We start from the raw sequence: 23,281 nt of genomic DNA, 5'->3' as shown, positions 1-23,281 counted from the left end.
TGACTGACCATAGTAGGCACTTCCTTCAGCAGGCCCGGAGGAACAGAAAGCTGTGGGGGTCAGCCCAGCAGGTAGAGCAGAGTGAACAGTGATTGAACCAGCAAATGCCTGACAGAGCTCGAGGTTCTACCACTCAGGTGTTCACTGACGGGCAGGGTTGTTTCTGATGAAGAAACAGAATGACAGAGACCTGCCACCCCTTGGGCTCCCAAAACTCACCTCCCGTTGCCCTCGGTGTGGGGTCAAGGAACATTTTATCTGAAAAAACAAAAGCTACTGCAGTGGAGCCAGTTTCCCTCTGATTGATTCCCAGGTTTGGTGCTTGGGGTGAGACCCATGGAGGAGGTCGGGGCACCAGTATGGTAAGGGCAAAACAAACGCCACTCCCAAGCAGCTCAGCTGTACTGCTTTGCGGATACCCTGGAGGTCAAGTCTGGGAGATCACAGAGGTAAAAAACCTTGCAATTCAATGCCATCTACTGGAAAATAGTAGATTAAAATCTTCAGAGAATACGGCTATAGAAGGGATATTTATGCCCAGACGACGGAGAGTAGGAAATACCATGAATAACCACAGTAACGAGGATGATCAGAAAGAAAATGAAAAATCCCCTCAAAGCAAGCTGGAACACATAGAAATATGTGATATAAATGACAGAGATTTCAAGATTGCAGTCCTCAAAATATCCAATGAGATGGAAAGAAAATACAGAAACACAATTCAGTGCACTCAGAAAACAAGTCAATTAACAAAACATGTACTTTACCAAAGAAATAGAAACTCTGAAAAAGAGCGAATCAGAAATCCTAGAAAAGAATCATGCAAGTAAGGAGATTAGGAATGAGCTACTGAGCATAGAAAACAGAGCAAACAAGATGGAGGAAAGAATTAGTGATATAGAAGACAGGAAACTAAAAATGATGGAGAGGGAAAGAGAAACAGACATGAGCATAAAGAAAAATGAAAGAGCTCCAAAAGAACTACCTGACTCCATCAGACAAAGCAATATTAGAATTATAGACATTCTGGAAGAAGAAGAGAAGGAGAAGGGACCAGAGAGTCTATTCAAACAGTGGATGAGAACTTCCCAAACCTATGGAAAGAACTAGATCCTCAACTCCAAGAAGCAAACAACACCTAGTTACCACAGTCCAAAGAGGCCCTCTCCAAGGCACATTGTATTAAAATTGTCAAAAATTAATGACAAAGAAAAAATTCTCAAAGCAGTCAGGGAAAATAAAGAAGTGACCTACAAAGGAAAACCATCAGAATTTCATCCGACTTCTCAGCACAAACTCTACAAGCCAGAAGAGAGTAGAACCAAATATTCAAACGTCTCAAAGAGAGAAATTACCAGCCATGAATAACATATCCAGCAAAATTATCCTTTAAATATGAAGAAGAAATAAAGATGTTCCCAGACATACAGAAGCTGAGAGATTTTATCATCAGAAAACCTCCATTACAGGAAATACTCAAGGGAGTTATTCTACCTGAAACAAAGAATATAAGGTCACAACACTACGAGTAAGATCACCAAAAAAACTCACAGCATAACAGAAATAATTTGTGACAACAAAACATAAAGGGGGGGGGGGGTAAAGGTCTGAACTGGCAAAGGAGGATAAACATCAGATGCACTCAAAAGAAAAAGAACTATTATATATATGCAACTTTATGTTTTATAAACCTAACGATAACCACACACAAAAATCTCCAAACCTCCTTTAAAAAAGAGGACATAGAGGAAAGAAGTATGAAACACCACCAAGCAAAAAGAACAGACAGAAGTAAAAGGAAAAGAACCAATGGAGGCACAGAGCTACCAGAAAACAAAAGATAAAATGGCTATAGGTAATCCCCATACATCAAGAATTACCCAAAATGTAAATGGTCTGAATTTACCAATTAAAGAGGCACAGAGTAGCAGAATGGAGCAAAAAACAAAACCCAACCATACACTGCCTACAAGAGACACATCTAAGCTGCAAAGACAAAGGTAGATTCAAAGTGAAAGGGTAGAAAATGATTCTCCAAGCAAACAACATCCACCAAAGAGCTGGTGTAGCCATACTTATTATACTTGACAAAATAGATTTCACAACAACAAAGACAGCAAGACACAAAGATGGACATTTTATAATTATACAGGGGAGACTACATCAAAAACACATAACACTTTTTAATATATACGCACCCAACCAGGGAGCGCCAAAAGACATAAAGCAACTACTCACGGAAATAAAGGGAGATCAAAACACAATCATAGTTAGGGACCTTACAGCTCCTTTGAAAAGCTTAGAACGATCAACCAAACAGAAAATCAGTAAAAAACTACCAGCCTTAAATGAAACACTAGACCACATAGACATAATTGACATTTAGAGAGCCTTTTATCCCAGAATATCAGATTATACATTCTTCTCTAGGGCATATGGAACATTCTCAAGGACAGACGATTTGTTGGGTCACAGAACTAGCATCAACAAATTCAAGAAGATTAAAATTATACTAAGCATATTCTCTGACCACAATGCCTTGAAATTAGAAATCAACAGCAAAACGGAAGTAAAGAAAACCACAAATACATAGAGATTAAACAACATACTAGTAAAAATGACAGTGTCAAAGAAGAAATAAAAGATGAGATCAAAAGATATATAGGGACAAATGAGAATGGCAATACGACACATCAAAACTTCTGGGATGCAGCAAAAGCAGTAATAAGAGGGAAATTTATACATCACAGGCATATCCCAAGAAACAAGAGAAATCCCAAGTAAACAACCTAACATCACATTTTAAAGAACTAGAAAAAGAACAAAAGCATCCCAAAGTCAGAAGAATGGAAATCATAAAAATTAGAGAATTGAATGAAATAAAAAAGATTATAAAAAATAAATTAAACAAAGAGTTGGTTCTCTGAAAAGGTTAATAACATTGACAAACCCCTAGCTAGACACACTAAGGAAAAAAGGGAAACAACACATATAAATAAAATCAGAAATGAGAGAAGTCACCATAGACATCACAGATATACAAAGGATCATACTAGAATATTATGAAAGACTATATGCCACCAAATTCAATAACTTAGAAGAAATGGATAAGTTCCCAGAAATATGTAACCTTCCTAGACTAAATCATGAAGAATTGGAAAATCTAAATGGACAAATCAGCAGTGAAGAAATTGAAACCACCATCAAAAACCTCCCAAAAAATACAAGTCCAGGACCAGATGGCTTCATCAGTGAATGCTACCAAACATTCAAAGGAGATTTAAAACCTATCCTTCTCAAACTCTTCCAAAAACTTGAAGAAGTTGCAATACTTCCTAACACATTTTATGAGGCCAATATAACCCTGATACCAAAACCTGGCAAGGATAACACAGAAAAAGAAAACTATAGACCAGTACAGTATCTCTGATGCATACAGATGCAAAAATCCTAAAGAAAATACTAGCAAATCTAATACAGCAGTACATCAAAAAATAATACATCATGATCAAGTGGAGTTCATTCTAGGGCACAAGGATGGTTCAACATACATAAATCAATCAATGTAATACACCACAGTAACACAAGAGAGGATAAAAATCACATGATCTTATAAATAGATGCAGAAAAAGCATTTGATAAGATATAACATCCATTTATGATTAAAACACTCAATAGGAATAGAAGGAAAGTATCTTAACATAATAAAGGTCTTATATGATAAACCCTCAGCTAATATCATACTCAATGGTGAAAAACTAAAGCTTTCCCTCTAAGATCAGGAACAAGACAAGGATGTCCACTCTCACCCCTCTTATTCAACACAGTTCTGGAAGTCCTAGCCAGAGCAATTAGGGAAGAGAAAGAAACAAAAGATATCCAAATAGGGAAGGAAGAAGTAAAACTGTCACTTTTTGCGGATGACATGATTCTGTATATAGAAAACCCTGAAGACTCCACCAAAAAACTATTAGAAACAATAAAGAAATACAGTAAAGTTGCAGGATACAAAATCAATGTACAAAAGTCCATTGCCTTTCTGTATACTAGCAACAAAACTTCAGAAAAATAAATGGAAAAAAAAATTCCTTTTGCAATTGCAATCAAAAGAATAAAATACCTAGGAATAAGCTTAACAAAGAACATGAAAGACTTATATACTGAAAACTACAAAGCATTATTAAGAGACTGAAAAAGACACAACAAAATGGAGAAAATATCCCATGTTCATGGATTGCAAGAACCAACATAGTTAAAATGGCCATATTACCCAAAGCACTATATAGATTTAATGCAATCCCCATCAAAATACCAGTTTTTTTTAAAAAAGTATAGTATCTACATGTGAATTTCTTTATATATTTCCTTGATTAGAATCCTTTAAAACTGTCAAAAGAACATGTTAAGTTGCATTATGCCCATGAAGCTTGCTTTTAATTAAATTTGTAAGCATCCAGGTTTCCCCCTTTTTATTAACTGGTTGATACTGATGAGATAAAAAACAGACACATATAATGCATTTATTCATTCATTGAACAAATATTTACTGAATGCCTATTATGTGCCAAAACTATTCTATAGCCTAGCAACAAATACCGGCATATGTTCCTATTTTATGATGATATTGTGTGTGTGTGTGTGTGTGCGCGCGCGCGCACGCGTGCACGTGCATGTGTGTATGGGTAACGTGTAAGTTAAACAGTGATCAGACATACTGCCTTTTGTACAGTGAGGTGAAATTTTATCCAATACTTGCATTGATATTAAAATATCAAGAGGTTAAATTCTTATGACATTTTTATATTTTCTCAGACATAATTTCCATTCTAATTCTTTGACTTTCTACATACTACTATTCACCTCCAAGAAAAACTGATTATCACACTCTAGAGTCTTAACATAAAAATAAGTTGGCAAAACTGAGATTTATATCCTTCGGCAAACTTTTTTACTTAAAATTAGGCCATTAGTTTAAAACATGCTTTATAACATGTTTATTACTTACCTATATCTTCACTCATATTGACAACCTAGAATTTCCTTGCTAAAAATTCAGTAATGCCTAAGAAAGTAAATTTGCTTATTTAAGCTTATTTCTTTCAACTGGAAAAAAAGGCATAGACATCTAAGAAAAAAATAATTTGAGATAGGCAGTTGGATAACAATGTAAGAGACTGGAGCCACATTGCATTAACTGTTCACTTCAACAGGATAATTATTAAAGTAAATATGCTAATCATAACTGAATAGAATATATATTTTAATAATTATTTCAAGATACTCACCTTTCCATAATAATACAAATGAACAATCTGTACCAACACTTATGTGAATCCAGTACATAAAAACTGTGATACAGTCAGTATAGGTTATTAATCAAAAATATATACGTTGGAGCCAGATGCCCTGAGTTTAAATCACAGTTTCATCATTTACTAGCATTTTCATATAGAGCTAAGTAATTAAACTCATTGTGCCTCAGTGTCTTTATCTTTAAAAATGATGGATAACAAGAGTACCTATTACATAGGATTATTGTAAAATGAATTAATATAAAAAAGACCTCTTAGTGCCTGTCACATAGTGATTAAACTTACTGAGTAATTAATATTATCACCCAAGATTCCATAAAAAAATTATATCTATCTCTATTATGGCACATATATGTGTTTGATCCCTCTCTATAACATGATTTCCTGTAATACCCCTTGAACCTAGTTCAATACCCAAAATACAGTAGCAGTCATAATAGTAGTAGTAGTCATAGTAGTAATAGCAGTAGCAACAGCAGTAGTAAGTACTCAAAAGATAAACTGAACTAATTGATGGTTAAAACAAATATTTGCTGAAGACAATTTATAAAATTAGACATGAACAAGCAAGCATATGGAAAAATATTCAACCTTATCAGTGGTCAGAAAAACATAAATTAAAAACAACTGTTCTCACCCATGAAAGATGAAGAAAATGTAATTATAGTACTATAGGCATACAGTAAAATGGGCATTTTCTACTTTTTCATGGTTGTAAATTGATATAACATTTTTTGTAACACAGCCTTTAAAATAATGAAGCACTGTCAGAATATAAAATATAACTAACAAAACTAATACATAGTGATAATAGGAAAATATATTTATAGTTCTGGTCAAGATGGCAGAGTAGGAAAACGCTGTGCTGGCCTTCTCCCACAACCACATCAAAATTACAACTGAATTATAAAACAACCACCCTTCAAAACTATCTCCAGTCTAACTGAACAGAACTCCTATAGCTAAGGATATAAAGAAGAAGCCATGTCCTTACTGGTAGGAGGGGTTGAGATGCAAAGTGCGCTGGACTCACACCCACATGTGCCAGTTACATCAGGAGCGATATATCTGCTATGGAGCTGATACATGAGAAGCAAAAGGTGCCAGCCCCACACTAAGCACCCCAGCCCAGAGCACCAGGGCCAGGAAGAGGAGTCTCCATAATGTCTGTCTGTGAAAATCAGCAAGAATTCCATTCAGTTGAGACAGAGGGCTGCTGCAGGCCCAGGTGTCCTCTTAAAGGGCCCACACAGAGACTCACAAAGACTCACCCTTAGCTCTAGTTAAGGGACCACAGGTAGAAAAGCATCAGGGACATTCAGAAAGGAACTAAATTTTCTGGGGGAGCAGCTTTCCCCTGGACAGAAGTACTGGCAGGCATCATTCATCCTTTGTTGATCCCTTCCCACACACAACCTGCAAGCACAGGCAGGTGCCAAATCTTAGTCTCCATTAACCTCATTAACCTAACCTCGGGATTCCCTGTGGCCCCACCCTATGATTCACTGTGACCCTACCCCACCCAACTAGCCCACCTGCCAGAAACCCTTTCAGCAGCTATTCACACAAGCAGCCAGCCTCCACCTATGCTGCGATTTTCCTAAAATCTATCAAAAGTCCATAGACCTCAAACAAACAGTGGGGGGTGGGGAGGCTTGGCAAACCCTGTACCTTTTGCTAAGTGGCCCCAAGCCAGGCATAGTGACAACCATCCTGGTTTCACAGCAAAGCCTTTTTCAGGTGCCTCCAGCACAGCACAGGTAGCTAACAGCCACAGATCACTTTGTAGTTGCTACCAGGTGGCCCCAAGTCAGCCACAGGCAGCACATAAACTTGGCCTGCACCAGAGCCCATCCTAAGAACCAGAACCAACACATCTGGTGACTGACTTTAAACAACACCAGAGCACCACCCAATTGCCTACACAAATGACACACCCAAATGGCCAATTTAGGAAGCACCACAGCACCGATAAAGCAACTCAGCCCCCACACGATAGCTCGTCCACTATAGTCACAGCCAGTCCTCAGAGCCAGTCAGCATGAAAATTAATCCCAGCTACAGACACGCCAACAGCAATCAAGGCTCAATAACAACAGGAAGGCACACAAAATCCACACATGGAATACCCATGGAGCATTCGGCTCAGGTGGCAAGGGAGACAGCAACACTGTTAATTACCTACAAGGGAATAAGCCTGTCAACTAGTTTCTCAACAGAAACTTTGCAGGACAGAAAGAACTGGCACAAAATATTCAAAGTGATAAAAAGCAAGGACCTGCAATCAAGACTACTCTTCCCAGCAAAGCTATTATTTAAAATTAAAAGAGAAATAGATTCCCAGACAAGGGGGAGGAAAAGTTCATTAGCATCAAATCAGTATTACAAGAAATGTTAAAGGGACTTCTCTAACAAGAAAAACAGGAACACAATTATTAAGAATAAAATAGCAAAAATACATACCTACCAATAAACATTCTAAATGTGAATAGTCTAAATGCTCGGATCAAAAGACACAGGGTATCTAAATGGATAAGAAAACAAGACCCATATATATACTGTCTACAAGAAACCCACCTCAGAATGAAAGACACAGACTGAAAGTGAAGAGATGAAAAAACTTTATGCAAATAGAAATTTTAAAAGCTGGGACAGCAATATTTATAGCAGTAAAAATAGACATTAAAGGCTGTAATAAGAGACAAAGAAGGATATTACATAATGTTAAAAGGATCAATCCAAAAAGAGGATATAACCGGTAAATATTTACATACCTAACATACAAGCACCTAAATATATAAAACAAATATGATGCATATAAAGGGAGATATCGACAGTAATACAGTAAATGTAAGGGACTTTAACACCCCATTGACACCAATAAACAGAGCATCCAGACAGAAAACGAGGAAACACCTGCCTTAAATGTCACCTGCCTTAGATGGATTTAATTGATGATTTCAGAATATTTCACCCCAAAGCAGAATATACACTTTTCAAGAGCACATGGAACATTTTCCAGGACAGACCATATGTTAGACCACAAAACAAGTTTCAATAAATTTAAGAAGACTGAAATACTATCGAACATCTTCTCCAATCACAGTGGTATGAGACTAGAAATAGACTATAAGAAAACTGAAAAACACACAAACACTTGGAGGGTAAATAACATGCTACTAAACAATGAATGAGTTAACAACAAGATCAAGGAAGAAATCAAGAGTCACCTTGAGACAAATGAAAATGAAAACACAATTACCACAATCTATGGGACACAGTAAAAGCAGTCCTAAGAGGAAAATTCACACCTGCCTCAAGAAAATAAACAGCCAGACCTTATACTTAAAATAACTAGAAAAGGAACAACAGACAGAGCCCAAACTGAGTAGATGGAAGGAAATAATAAACATCAGAGGGGAAATAAATAAAAAAGAGTCTAAAAAAATACAAAAAAAATCTATGAAACAAGAGCTGAATCTTCGAAATGATAAACAGGATTGATAAACCTTTAACAAGACTCATCAAGAAAAAAAGAGAGAACCCAAATTAAAAAAATCAGAGATGAAAAGAAGTGACAACTGACACCACAGAAATACTATGAAAAATTATAGGCAAACAAATTAGACAACCTGGAAGAAATGGATATATTCCTAAAAACATACAATCTCCCAAGACCAAATCCAGAAGAAATATAAAATATGAGAAGACAGATAACTACAAACAAAATCAAATGAGTAATCAAAAAACTCCCAACAAACTCAAGTCCTAGATCTGATGGCTTCACAGGTGAATTTTACCAAATAATCAAAGGAGAATTAATACCTATCCTTCTCAAACTATTCCAAAAAGTCCAAAAGGAGGGAAGACTTCCAAGCTCATTTCATGAGGCTAGAATTACCGTTTCCAAAACCACCAAAACATTATAAAAATAAAAAATTATAGGCCAAAATCCCTGATGAATACAGATGTAAAACTCCTCAACAAAATATTAGCAAACAGGATCCAGCAATACATTAAAAAGATCATACACCACGATCAAGTACAATTTATTCCGAGGATGCAAGTCTGGTTCAATATCTGCAAATCAATTAACATGATACACTGCACAAACAAAATGAAAAATAAAAATCATATGATCATATAGGTAGATCCAGAAAAAGCATTTGACAAAATTGAGCACCCTTTTATGATAAATACTCTCAGCAAAGTGGGAATAAAGGGAACGTACCTGAACCTAATAAAGGCCATATATGACAAACCTACAGCTAACATCATACTCAATGGGCAAAAATTGAAAGTATTTCCCTTAAGATCAGGAAGAAGACAGGGATGTCCACCTTTACCACCTTATTCAACAAAGTACTGGAAATTCTAGCTACAGCGATCAGACAAGAAAAAAAATAAAAGGCATCCAAACTGGAAATGAAGTAAAATTCATTATTTGTAGATTACATGATACTATATAGAGAGAACCCTAATGATCCTACCAAAACACAATTAGATCTGATAAATTAATTCAGTAAAGTAGCAAAATACAAAATTAATATTCAGAAATCCACTGCAGTTTATACACCAATAATGAACTATCAGAAGAAGAAATTAAGAAAACAATACCATTTACAATTGCATCAAAAAATTAAATACCTAAGAATAAATTTAATCAAGGAGGTAAAAGAGCTGTACTTGCAAAATTATAAGACATTGAAGAAAGAAAGTGCAGAAAATACAAATAAATGGAAGCATATGCTGTGCTCATGGATAGAAAGAATTAACAGTTAAAATGCCCATACTACCCTAGGCAATCTACTCATTCTGTACAATCCCTCTCAGTATATCAATGGCATATTTCACAGGACTAGAACAAATAATCCTAAAATTTATAAGGTACCACAGAAGATCACAAATAGCCACAGCAATCTTGAGAAAGAAGAACAAAGCTGTAGGTATCACACTACTTGATATCAGAATATACTGCAAGGCTATATAATCAACAACATGGTACCGACATAAAAACAGACACATAGATAAATGGAATAAATAAGAGTGCCCAGAAATAAACCCATGCCTATATGGTCAATTAATACTTGAAAAAGGAGGCAAGAATATACAATGGGTAAAGACAGTGTCTTCAAAAAATGTTGGGAAAACTGGACAGATACATGGAATAAAATGAAACTAGACCAGGTTCTTATACCATACACAAGAATAAATTCAAAATGGATTAAAGACTTAAATGTAATAGCTAAAACTATGTAATTCTCTGAGAGAAACATAGGGGTTAATGTTCATGAACTTGCGTTTCACTAAAAGCACAAGTAACAAAAATAGATAAATTGGACTTCATCAAAATGAAAAACTTGTGCTTCAAAGGACACTATGAAGAAGTTAAAAGACAACCCACAGAATGAGATAAGATATTTACAAATCATATATCTGACAATAGACTGGTATGCAGAAAATATAAAAGAAAAAATATATATCCCTGTACTAGATAACAAAAAGACAAATAACCCCATTCAAAAACTAGCAAAGGATCAGAATAAACATTTTTCCAAAGAAAATATACAAAGAGCCAACAATCACATGAAATGATGTTAAACATTATTAGTTATTAGAGAAATACAAATCAAAATCATAATGAGATGCCACTTCACAGCCACTAGGATTGCTATAATAATAATTTTTAAAAAAAGAAAAGGAAAGTGGTCTGGCCAGCATGGCTCAGCAGTTGAGCATCAACCTATGATCCAGGAGATCGAGGTTTGATTTCCATTCAGGGAACATGCCCAGGTTGTGGGCTCAATCCTCAGCAGGGGGCGTGCAGGAGGCGGCTGATCAATGACTTTCTCTCATCATTGATGTGTGTCTCTCTCTCTCCCTCTCCCTCTCCCTTCCTCTCTCTGAAATCAATAAAAATATTTTTTTTTTTTTAAAAAAGGAAAGCAAATGTTGGCAAAGATGTAGAGAAATCAGAACCCTTATACACTGCTTATGGGAATGTAAAATAGTGTAGCCAGTGTGGAAAATAATTTCATGGCTCTTCAATAAATTAAACACAGAATTATCATATGATCCAATAATTCCATTCCCAAGTATATATCCAAAAGAATTGAAAATAGATGTTTAAATACATAAAAACTTGTATACAAATGTTCATAGCAACACTATTCACAATAGTCAAAAGGTGAAAACAACCTAAATATCTACGAATGAATGAATGGATAATCAAATGTGGGTTTTATCCATACAATGAAATTTTATTAGACCATAAAAACAAATGAAGTACTGTCATATGCTATAACATGGATGAACTTTGAAAACATGCTATGTGAAAGAAGCCAGTCACAAAAGACCACATATTATATGAATCCATTTATTTGACAGGTCCAGAATAGGTCAATCTACAGAAATAAAAATAGATTAGTGATTGCCTAGGGATGGCAGGGTGGAAGGGTGAGGTAGGACAGTCATAGCTAAAAGGTGTATAGGGTTTCTTTGGTGGTGATTAAAATTTTCAAAAATTGACTTTGTTGATAGTTGCACAACTCTGTGAATATAATAAAAACCATTGAATTGTATATTTTAAGTTGTTCAATTCCACATTATGTGAATTATATCTCAATAAATCTGTTTAAAAAAACATTTTTTAACTGATGCTAAAATTGCAACAACAAAGACCATAATTATATGGATATGGTTAAGAATAAAGTAGAGAAAAACATGGATATATTAGGGTTGTAGGTCTGGTTATTTTTTCTTTTATTGTTAAAATGTTTACACAAGATGTATAAATGAATGTTTTAAAACTTATGCTATACAAATGTTTGTAACTCACCTTTATAAATAAGAGGCTTATCTTTATCTTCTGTCTTCTCCCTACTAGCCAATTCAAGAAAATCTTCAATCAAGTCCAGAGATATGAGAGACTGGCTGAAAACAAGTCTAAAAAAACAGATGAGTGTTCTCAGATTAGAAGATTCATATAGTAAAGATATCACTTCTAAAATTAATCTGCAAATTCAACACAATACTAATGAAAACCCCAGTAGGTTTTTTTTTTTTTTAGAAATTAACAAGCTGATTCTAAAGTTTATATGGGAATGCCAAGCACACAGAGTAACCAAAACAACTTTGAAAGAGAAAAAGTTGGAGACCTAACTGTACAGCATTTCAACACTTACAAAGCTAGAGTAATCAAAATAGGGGGGAAAAAAACATGAAAAAAACCAGAGTACTGATGAAAGGACAAGCACAAAGGACAAAATCAATGGAACAAAATACAGAGTCTACATAACAGAGAGCCACACAATATCGTTAATTGGTTTTTTAACGAAGAGGTAAAGGCAAAATTGGACATCTGTATTCAAATAAATGAACTCTGGCCTAAACTTCATACTTTATATAAAAATTAACTCAAATGGATCATAAATCTAAATGTAAAATACAAAACCATAGAATGTTTAGAATAACAAAAAAAAAAATTTATAACTTGAGGTTAGACAAATAATTCTTAGACATGACACCAAAAATATAATCTATGCAATGTAAGTTGATAAACTGGACTTTGTCAAAATCAAAAACTTTTACTTTGCAAAACACAGTTTAGAGAATATGAGAAAAAGCCTTCTTAATAAAAGTATTTGAGTAATTTTAAATTGTACACATTCTAAATACTTTGTCATTCTATTTCAAATATGTCTGCAAATTCTCGATTCTCTATCTCAGTATTTCTCTAACTCCTTTTTAGCAATGAACACTATTTGTTCACATAAAGTCTTACATAGTGTTAAAATAAAAAATATAAAAGCAAGGTGTTTTAGGCATTGAGGGAGGAGAAAAAGTGTTGATGGACCCTCACCCTCTGTTCTAGGTCATCAACTTACAAGACCTCTGAGAAACAGCTTGAAAACCACTGCTCTGTTCTATCCAATTGGTGAGAAGTGGACACAATTACACACCTGGAAGTGAAAAAAAAACTCTAGAAAGAATATAGAAGAGCTTGTTCTCTCCCTTATATATGCAAACAAAGTAGGTCAGTCTACAAAAAACTAGACACCTGTAGTAAGCATCTTTTTTGTTTTGATTCTGAAAGCTGTAATGTAGGAGAGAGGTGCTCATGGAAGATGTTTCACCCTCACTGCTAGATGTTTTCAACTTTAGTAGAACTAAAAGAACAACTCAAACTATGAAACAGCCCTTGGGAGTTAACAACATATGCACTGACTACTGTATGGCTTCCTGAACTCTGCGCTGTGAGTGGCTAGGGTCTACCAGTTGGTATTCCTAGAATTCTGGGAAGTAAATGAATTGATTCCTGGTGCTCATTATAAATTATCAGCACTACACTTTGATCTCTCAGTAGATTGGTTTTTCTTCCCAGAATCAAAAACTTTATTGAATCAATTCTTTCTGAAATATAAATTAAGTTTTTGACAGTTCCTATAACTAGGAAACTTAAACTCTTAGAAATACATATTATTTAATGATAATTAATCTGGAATTTGGGCTACTATTCAGGAAAGCTGTTGATTTGAGTCAATTAGCATTAAGGCTGGTTCTGGGAACCACTGAGTTCAGGTAAGTCTCACTATGAAAAAGAGAGTGTTATTAGGACCAAGTGAATATAAACTAATGGTTATCTCTGTTAACCTTTTCAGACAACATGAAGAACTGTTGTCCTGATTAGTAATCATTTTCATATTTACATAAACTATTTTGGCTTTATCTACTTTATAAATGACCCATGTGAAAATATAAAGGCAATACTTATTAAATCCACACATACCTGTAAATATTCAATCAAAATTTAATATTTAAATGAAAGAAAACAAATTAATCAGAAGGGCTGAGCTGAAACCAGTGGTGTACCACAGTTGGTTGTAACTAGCTTGAAACAGGAAAGTGGACTGTCAACATCTCTTCCCACCTCTGACATTATGTTGGCGGCTTGAATTGGCCACAGTGGGAGCATTTATACCATGGAAATCAGCAAATGTTACAAATCAGGGCTTTTCTTTCTTGCTTCTTTGCTTTCTCTAATATATATAAATTTATTTATTCATTCATTTGGAGAGACAGCTGTTAAACATTCATCAACATATTTGTTTCTCATCCTGTGGAAATATCAAGTTTCTCCCAGGTGGGGCAAAAGTACGTTTACAGTTGTGAGTATGCTAAACACAAAGTTGATTCTTATATTATTTACTAATTATCGTATTATTTTTCCATAAGAAAAACTATAAACTTACTTTTGCCCCACCCTGTATTTGTGTCAAAAGATCAACTGCACAAATAAAGAACAGGGGAATCTGATTTAACAGCAGCTCTTTAAAAAAAAAAAAAAAGTGTCTTCACTGACCACAGGTTTCAACATCAATCAACACTGTTATTTAGAGGTTGTAAAGGGTTTCAGAACAGTCCTCTCCAAAATGTGCTCCTTTGGAATGTGGACTATTTTGAACTAAAGGTAACTGAGACCCTGAAGGCTCGAGAGAAACTTTTACCAGAAATAACTTTTTATAACCTATCTATAGGGCAGGGCACTTCTATTTACTAAACACTTGCTCTTATCCTGAAAATTATCCTCCTTCCCTCTGAAGCTTCAGGGCATTTTACCCTACTTAGCTCAGGATATAAAAGATACCTCATATTACTTTTCTGTCTCTGAACCTCTCCTGTATGTGAGATCTCTCATTCTGGCATATATGTTGGGGTTTCCATACATACATATGTAATTAAATTTGGTTATTTTATCTTAATCTGTCTCATGCCGATTTAATTATTAGATCAGCTAAAAGAACATACAAGGCTAGAGTAAAATTTCTTCCTCCCTCAAAGTCGGAAAACCTCTCTATAGGATTGCATGAATGTATGCATAGGGTCCAGAATAAACAATAACCTGCCTCACTAAAGCTCTGTGTCTTTTTTACTGCAACCATATTTTGAGATGGGTACTAAGAACTAAAGTATATTCAAGACCATGTGGTCAGGACGGAAATTATGCCATACAAAAAATAAATCAATGAATTGAGAAGAGAAGCTAAAATTGACAAGAGTGATAAACCCACCACTATTTGAAGATAAGGCAATTGAAATAATAGAAGCGATGTCTGTAACCTACTTTAAAAGGCATAAGGAAAATAAGATCGATGGAGAGATGGATAGATAAATAGATATATAATAAAGAAAATACAGTAAGTATAGAATAGAGTGTCGATTCTAGGCGTCAGGTATATGGGTATTCACTATAAAATTCTTTCTGCCCTTAATTATGTTTGAAAACTGCCATAATGAAATGTTGGACAGATAAAGAATAGTGGTAATCACAATCCTGGAAATGCATAGTTTTATAGTCTTAACACCGATAACATCTATCAGTTGTGTTTATAACTAAAAATGACCATTAATAACAGTGTAAAAGAAACAGTAGATATATTCTATTTTAGACCAGAGAGGAAACAGCTATAGGAATAGTGTATAAAGATAAGGATACATTTTCTAACAATTTGAAGTGTTCAACTACAGACAGCCTTATGAGATGGCAAATATTCTATCACAGGAAAGGGTAGGAGAATATCTATGATGAACATGGTAGAGATTCTTGTATTGGTTAGAAAATTAAACGACCACTAAAATAACGTGTACTCTCTTAAAATTCTTGTATGGTACCCAAATAAAAATTAATTTTAATTGACAGAAGTTGAAAGTAGAAAAAAGCATGAGCATGTCTAAGCAATAATCTCTCCTTACCTTTAAGAAGTTCTGAACTCTAATATCTACTTTCTACTTGACATCTCTCCTGGATACCTAATAGGCCACTCCAACATAACAGTCTTTACTGTTTTTAGTGAGCTTAGTTCTTCCTTAATATTGTCCGTTTTAGTAAATAACACATAATCTACCAGCCACTTAGGCCGGAAGCCTGGGAGTCATCTTTGACTAATGCCAAAGATGAATTATTTTTTAGCCTTATGTTAAATTGTTATTAAAAGCATAATAGATATATTTTTAAAATATTTGTGATAAAATGTGGGGACCTTATAACAGCCTAAACAATAAGCCTGGTTCAAATCTATAAAAGTATGTTTTTTAATAGTAATTTGAAGGATGAGACTGGGGATGGGATGCAGGGAAGGAAATGAGGGTGCAAATGCTATAAGTAAAACAAAGAGGAACAAAAAACAGAGGAGAAATGATAAAGAGAATCATCAAATAGGTGAAATAAAGTCTGAGAGGTGTCCACTGGATTTGGGGATCAAAATGTCACTAAGTGACTTTAGGTGGGAAAAAGCTCAGTAAAGTAACAGGGTAAAAGCCACACTGCACATACTGAAAACTGGTTTTGAAGATGATAAAATATAGATATCAACTAGAGGCCTGGCTCAATGGAATAAATTCAAGGAGCAACAGCCAGAAGGGGAAAACAGCACTACAGAAATAACCCGAATATGCTCATAGAATTAGCGGCTTAGAAAGAAGATACTTGTCTATCACTACACTAAACAAAGTAATGACATCTTTAGAAAGGAAGAAAAGAAAACACATTTCTTCAAATAAACTGTTTAAACAATAGGTTATCAAAAAGTTCATTTATATAAAGAATAGGAAAGAACTTACACTTTATCCCCAATTTCCTCTGCCATTCGAAGAATTTCAAAGAGAAGTACCATTTTGCCAGAATGCTCTAAAACCTCAGCATCAGCATCTGTAACAAAATCTTTGTACCAGTCTGGAGCTGGGCTGCTTGGATTAGAGGAGGAAGTAGCTTTACCTAAATAAAATAAATGAAACATAAATAAGTAGGCAAATAAGGAAAAAAACTAAAAGACCCCAAGAGAGGAATTAAGAAAGAGACCAAGAGAACAAACATAGACCAACCCAGGGAGAAAGTGAGGAAGAGACTAATAGGAATTTGGGAGAGGGAAGAGAAACACACATACAAACACACACGCACACTCATTCCCAGAAAAAAAAGACTACCACAGGAGAGCTCTATACTGTGAGAGAAACACTTGAGGCAGAGGGCTCAGGAAGACAGAGGTGCTAAGAGACCGAGGCCCCCAGGCCCTGAGAGATAATAGCCCCCAAAACATCCCAAGATACAGGGACTAGGAGAGAAAAAGGCCCAAAGAGAGACAGAGAGAAATGAAGGGAAGGAGAAAGAGAGGGAGACTGACTGACTCAGAGATCAAGAGAGAAAAGATCTTAAGCGCAGGGGCAAGAAACATTTCACTGTGCTACTAGAATTCTGGAAAACTTAAATACTGGTCCCAGAATCATCATATCATATTAATTTTGTTATTTTCACACAAACTTTGACAATAAAAAGTGTAAGAAGAAAGTGACACAAAATAATCAAGGTCTAAACATAAACAATTCAATGCAAAAATGAGGAATATACAGGTTTAACCAGTTTTCGTAACTTCTCCCAATTGCTTTTTAATGCGAAGTATTTTACATTTTTATAATTTTTGCTATAAAAGTTTACATATCCAGAAATGTATATAGAATATAATAAACAGCCATGTTCCCACATCCCACTTTTATCGTATTATAACACTTGTTAAATCTGCTTCTGATGTACTCAAAGCCTAATATTGTGGCCCTACCCAATCACATTCTTCTTTCCCTCCCTTCTTTTGGAGAGGTAATTAAAACCTTAAATTCTATAATTATTATTTCTGTGTATGTTTTCATATTTTTCCCTACAAGTGTATCCCTAAACTGGACATTACCTTTCATGTTTTTATCTATAGCAGGTCCTCGAATAGTGTTTTGTTCTAACATTGAACAGATGCTACAGGAACTTAATGCTTGTTTACATCAATTAGCCTAGGGTAAAATTGGTTTTATTATACATCATTTTGCTTAAAGTCACAAAACCTATTGACAGCGTTAAGTGAGGACTTACTTAGCCACCCTATTTGTATCATTCTACAACTTAAATTTATTACCTCAATGTAGTATTTCATTTTTCACTCAGAGTAAAACTTATTCAATCATTCTGTCATGTAGTATTCTACTGCATAAATATACCATCATTTATTAGTTCTCCTGTTCACAGACATTTAGGTTATTTCTAATTTTTGGCTACTGTGAAATAACTGCAATGAACATTCAATGCTGTTATATTTTTCTAGAACGTTGTTTGCTTCATCAAAGTTTTAAATTGCCCAGCATAATATTATGCTCATAATTTTTTAAATATCACTTTAAACATACTTATTTTATAGTCTTTATAAAATAGTTCTATCGCCCGGTCGGGCGTGGCTCAGCGGTTGAGCGTCGACCTAGGATCCAGGCGATGGGGGATCAATTCCTAGTCAGGGCACATGCCCGGGTTGCGGACCTGATCCCCAGTCGGGGGCATGCAGGAGGCAGCGGGTCAATGACTCTCTCATCACTGATGTTTCTATCTCTCTCTCCCTCTCCTTTCCTCTCTCTGAAATCAATAAAGATATATTTTTAAAAATAAATAAAATACTTCTATTATCTGAGGTTCTTGAGAATCAAATCATGCTGTTCCTTGTGTGTGTTAACTTTCATTAAGTTGACTGCTAACTTATTTTGTTGCTGTATTTACTTAAGGTGAATTGATTCCTCACACATCTATATTTTTTATTGTCATTTCACTTTCAGTGTAGCTGTAATATGGGAGACCCTTGGGTAGCTCAGGTTGAGGTCATTCATCTCCACAGTGATTCTACATCTGCTTTTGCCAGGTGCTCCAGGGGGTTACCAACCCAGAATTACTTTTGAGGTTAGTATTTCAGCTTGAGATTTTTAGACTATGTAAGTAATGTAAATTCAAACCACAAACTATGTGAGAGAAAGCCCATGATTATGAATCCAAGGAAACTACTTTCCCAACCCAGAGCCCAGGGTGAAACAATTAAGCTTTCTTGTCTTTTCCCTGGATTGAATGAAGCCCAATTTTTTTTCCTATCCTATTCTTCCATGGAGTATGTACCCTTTAAAGAGATTCAGGTTTAATCTGGGTTCTAAGAACTCTCCACCTTATAAATGGTTCAAGGACTAGTATCCTATCCCTAGGTAGGTGAAAACAAAAATTGCTAGTCTCAAGACTAGTATATCCCAATAGCACACCTTCTTGAACTCACTATTTATCAGCTCTCTTTTTTTGTGTCTGGATCCTAGTGATTTTCATTACATTTAGAAAGCTGACTATGCATTTATACTGAAAACAATGAACTACTGCCTAAACATTTCACATATTTGCAAGATTCCATACCTATCGTTGAATGTCTTATATTGCTTTCTTTCCCTCTTTGCCTGGTAAACTTCTACTTATGCTGTACTATCCTTCAAGAGTAAACTAAAATTTCATCTTAGAAAAGCCTCCTTGTAAGGCTGGCCTATGGCTGCTATCTGGGAACTTGAATGGTAAACAGTTTCCTGTACTGATATAAAAACATTCCCAGACAAGAGGGGTTTGTCATGACTAGATTGTTTGTACAAACAATACGGTTTTTTCTGAACACCTATTTTCTTTCGGTGAGTCTGGAATTTGGTAACAGCTTTGTGCTGTGTATACATACATAACAAGTAACAGTGACTTAATTAATTAATTGAAGTCACTCCTTAGTATCCACTCTGGATATCACAAAATGTTTACAAGGTAAAGCATAAAGAGAATACAAATAGAAGGCAACACCTTTACTCCTAATTTCTTTTTTTTCCTGTTGTCTGTCTGTGAGTTTGGGTTTTTTTGTTTTTTTCTTAATCCCTTCACCTTTTTCTCCTACCCCCCAACCCCTCCCCGCTCTGACAGCTGTCAGTCTATTCCCTGTATCTATGAGTCTGTTTCTATTTTGTTAATTTTCTTTATTAGATAGTATCTTATTTGTCTTTCTCTAACTGGCTTATTTCACTTAGCATAATATTCTCCAGGTCCATCCATGCTGTCACAAAAGGTAAAATTGCCTTCTTTTTTATGGCCAAGTAGTATTCCACAGCTTTTTTTTATCCACTCATCTACTGATAGGCACTTGGGCTGCTTCCAAATCTTGGCCATTGTAAATAATGCTGCAATGAACATAGGAGTGCATATGTTCTATGTTATTTGTCTATCTTTAAATTGAATTTATTGAGATGACACTGGTTAATAAAATTATATAGGTTTCAAGTGTACAATTCTATAATACATTATCTGAATGTTGTAATGTGTGTTCACCATCCAATGCCATGTCTCCTTCCATCTCCACTTATCTCTCCTTTACCCTCTTCTGCCTCTCCCTACCCCCCTTTCCCTCTGGTAATTATCATACTGTAGGGGTCCAGACAACAGTACCCCTAATTTCTTGAAGCATTCTACATATATATTTAACTACCATATTTAAAGCAAGATATACTGTAGTTTTAAAAAGAAAAGTAACATATTAAAATATTATGTGTATACACAGTAGTACTAGAATAGTAAGCTCCATGAGTGCATTTTGTTCACTGATACAACCTACGCTTCTACAGCAGTGCCTGGCATATAGTAAACACTCAATAAGTATATGCTAAATGAACAAATATCATATATTAGTGCAAATAATATGGTCCTACATCACATACAAGGATTCTATCACAAAAGCTGATATCCATACAATAAATTATATACATTTTAAAATTTAAATGCTCACCAATAAAGCTTCTCTAAAAATACTGAAATAATTATAAACTGAATATTTTAAAGTAGTTTACATAGTCAATTCCACATCATGAAACTGTCCTTCTAATATAAAACTAAAACACAGAAATGGTGATGCTGTAAGGTAAATTTAGATGACTTATTCAAGATTCTGCTTCTCAGAAAATTCATTAAGCTACTGTAAAAGAATTAAACAACAATTCTTTGAAGTAAAAATGAGCCCTAGCTGGTTTGGCTCAGTGGTTACAGCATCAGCCCGCGGACTGAAGGGTCCTGGGTTCAATTCTGGCCAAGGGCATGTACCTCGGTTGCAGGCTTGATCCCTGGCCCTGGTCAGGGTACATACAGGACAAAACCTACAGATGTGTCTCTCTCACATCGATGTTTCTCTCTTTCCCTCCTTCCCTCTCCCTCTCCTCCCTCCCCCTCTGAAAAGCAATGGAAAAACTATCCTTGGGTGAGGATTAAAAATTAAATAAAAATTAAAAAAGAAATATGCAGTGAAAGTCATATTATAGTTCAATTATAGCTATCTACTTACTTAATATCCACTTCAAATTCCAGGTGCAATATTTTGGGCCTTTAATACTTCCTATTCAGATTTTTTTTTTACATTTACTGTAAGGAAGTAATTTTTTTAAAGTTACAGTACCAGCTATATATGTTCATATACTATGATCTACTTAGCCTTCTATGGAGTTAATCTAGATCTACAGGACAAAAATTAATTTTTATCATCGATTTGTTTTGAAAAATGTTTCTAATAAACTATATATGTACATAGCTATAAAAAATTTAAAATACATCCATATGTGAATTACTTCTACTTGACTGCACACAGCTAAAATTAAACAAAGACTCTAGACAAGTAGTCATTTGTCATTTGGAACCCACAGTCTTCTCTGTCTGCTTTTAAGTTTACAACATGTAGCCACCTACACTTTGCCCCAGTTCTTTTCAACCTTTTTTTACATTATGGCATAAATGGAAAGCAATCATAGTCACAAAGCACACCAAGAAAAATGGAAGAATCTACTCATTTCTGGAGGCAACTCAGCTGCCTCAGACCCCACCTATACTTTCAAGTGATGAAGGAATCTATACCTCTGCATACTTCTATGTAACCCATTTACAGCACAGAATAAGACACACTGGTAAGTCTTAATCTCTCTGTCTCTTATCCATAAGTTATGAGAATAATTTTAACAAGTAAATTTTAAGAAAATAATTCCCAGGAACACATAAACTCTAAGCTATTCATTTCTAATTACGAGATGAGAGACTGAGGAAAATTTTAAGTGAAAAGGCAGATTGGGAGAGCAGAAGAGGAGATAACAGGAGCTTCCTGTTACCTTAAATTAAACCATAACCATTTCTTTAGTATTCTTAGAAAGATATTCTTTAAATCTAATTGGAAGTTGAATGCTGATAACAAACTGCCTTTATGGAGTAACAAGAGAAAAAAAACAAGGAGGGAAGTTTTGTAGTCCTATTTTACTATTGCCCTGATTTCTTAGAGAAGACAGAGTCTGTGGTTAGGCTGCCATCTGCCTATTTGAAGGAGGTACTGAAGAGAGAAATGTTTATCAAGGAGTCACCAAATTAGTTCAACTGCAGGCCTGAGACGAGCCAAGCTTGTTTGAGTATAGGGTCATTCACCTATTTAGCATCTATATCTCTCTTCTCTTCACAGTCAACTGCTTTGTTCCATGACTTCCAACAACTTAGAGCATATATACACTGTTCTGCCTTTAGATAAATGATATTTCAAATATTCAGTCCAAGCTTTAGAGTAGACACCCAGTCAGGCTGTACCAGGAGGATATGGAGCCTCAATACTAAATTCTTCAAATGGTGATAACAGGTAAAGACAACTCTAGACATTGGGAGTTCAGTCAAAAACCTTCACTGTGTGTACACTCATGCACAAGAGAGAGAAAAAAGCAAGCAAAAGAGGTGACAAACTGTGCATGATACAGAGGAAACCAAAACAATTATAAATTTTAAGAGTTACAAAGGAAAAAGATTAAACCATTAAAAATAGTTTCACTATATAAAATCAATTACAATACTTGGTTCTCTGAAATTATTCCAGTTATTTATACATAGGTAAGAGAAATTACCATGGTGGCTTTGAGGCTGAATGTATCTAGGTCTGAATCCCACTTCTACCAATCATTTATAAAAGTAAAGATATAAAGAACATTGCAAGGCTGCTCAAGAATCAAGTTAGCTAGCACATGGAGTAAAAGTAGTAATACAGAGTTTACATTTACACATGTAAATAAACATTATTTTTTTTTTTTACTCT

The 23,281-nt window shown here is 35.0% G+C and overlaps 1 protein-coding gene across 20 annotated transcripts in view; it reads right to left on the bottom strand.

Moving 5' to 3' along the window:
- The window catches only part of ATRX (ATRX chromatin remodeler), a 264,806-nt gene that overhangs the window by 74,476 nt on the left and 167,049 nt on the right, over nucleotides 1-23,281 (bottom strand). For all 20 annotated transcript variants that reach the window (XM_081125145.1, XM_081125148.1, XM_081125154.1 and 17 more), the window contains 2 exons: nucleotides 16,932-17,085; nucleotides 12,151-12,257 (listed from right to left, as the gene is read on the bottom strand). In XM_081125145.1, coding sequence (XP_080981271.1) covers nucleotides 12,151-12,257; nucleotides 16,932-17,085 — 261 coding nt within the window. The remainder of the gene's footprint in view (nucleotides 1-12,150; nucleotides 12,258-16,931; nucleotides 17,086-23,281) is intronic.

Source organism: Miniopterus schreibersii (assembly GCF_964146895.1).
Source record: "Miniopterus schreibersii genome assembly, chromosome: X".
Classification (NCBI taxonomy): Eukaryota; Metazoa; Chordata; class Mammalia; order Chiroptera; family Miniopteridae; genus Miniopterus; species Miniopterus schreibersii.
The sequence above is the reverse complement of the archived record's forward strand: the minus strand, read 5'-3'. Positions and strand labels throughout refer to the sequence as shown.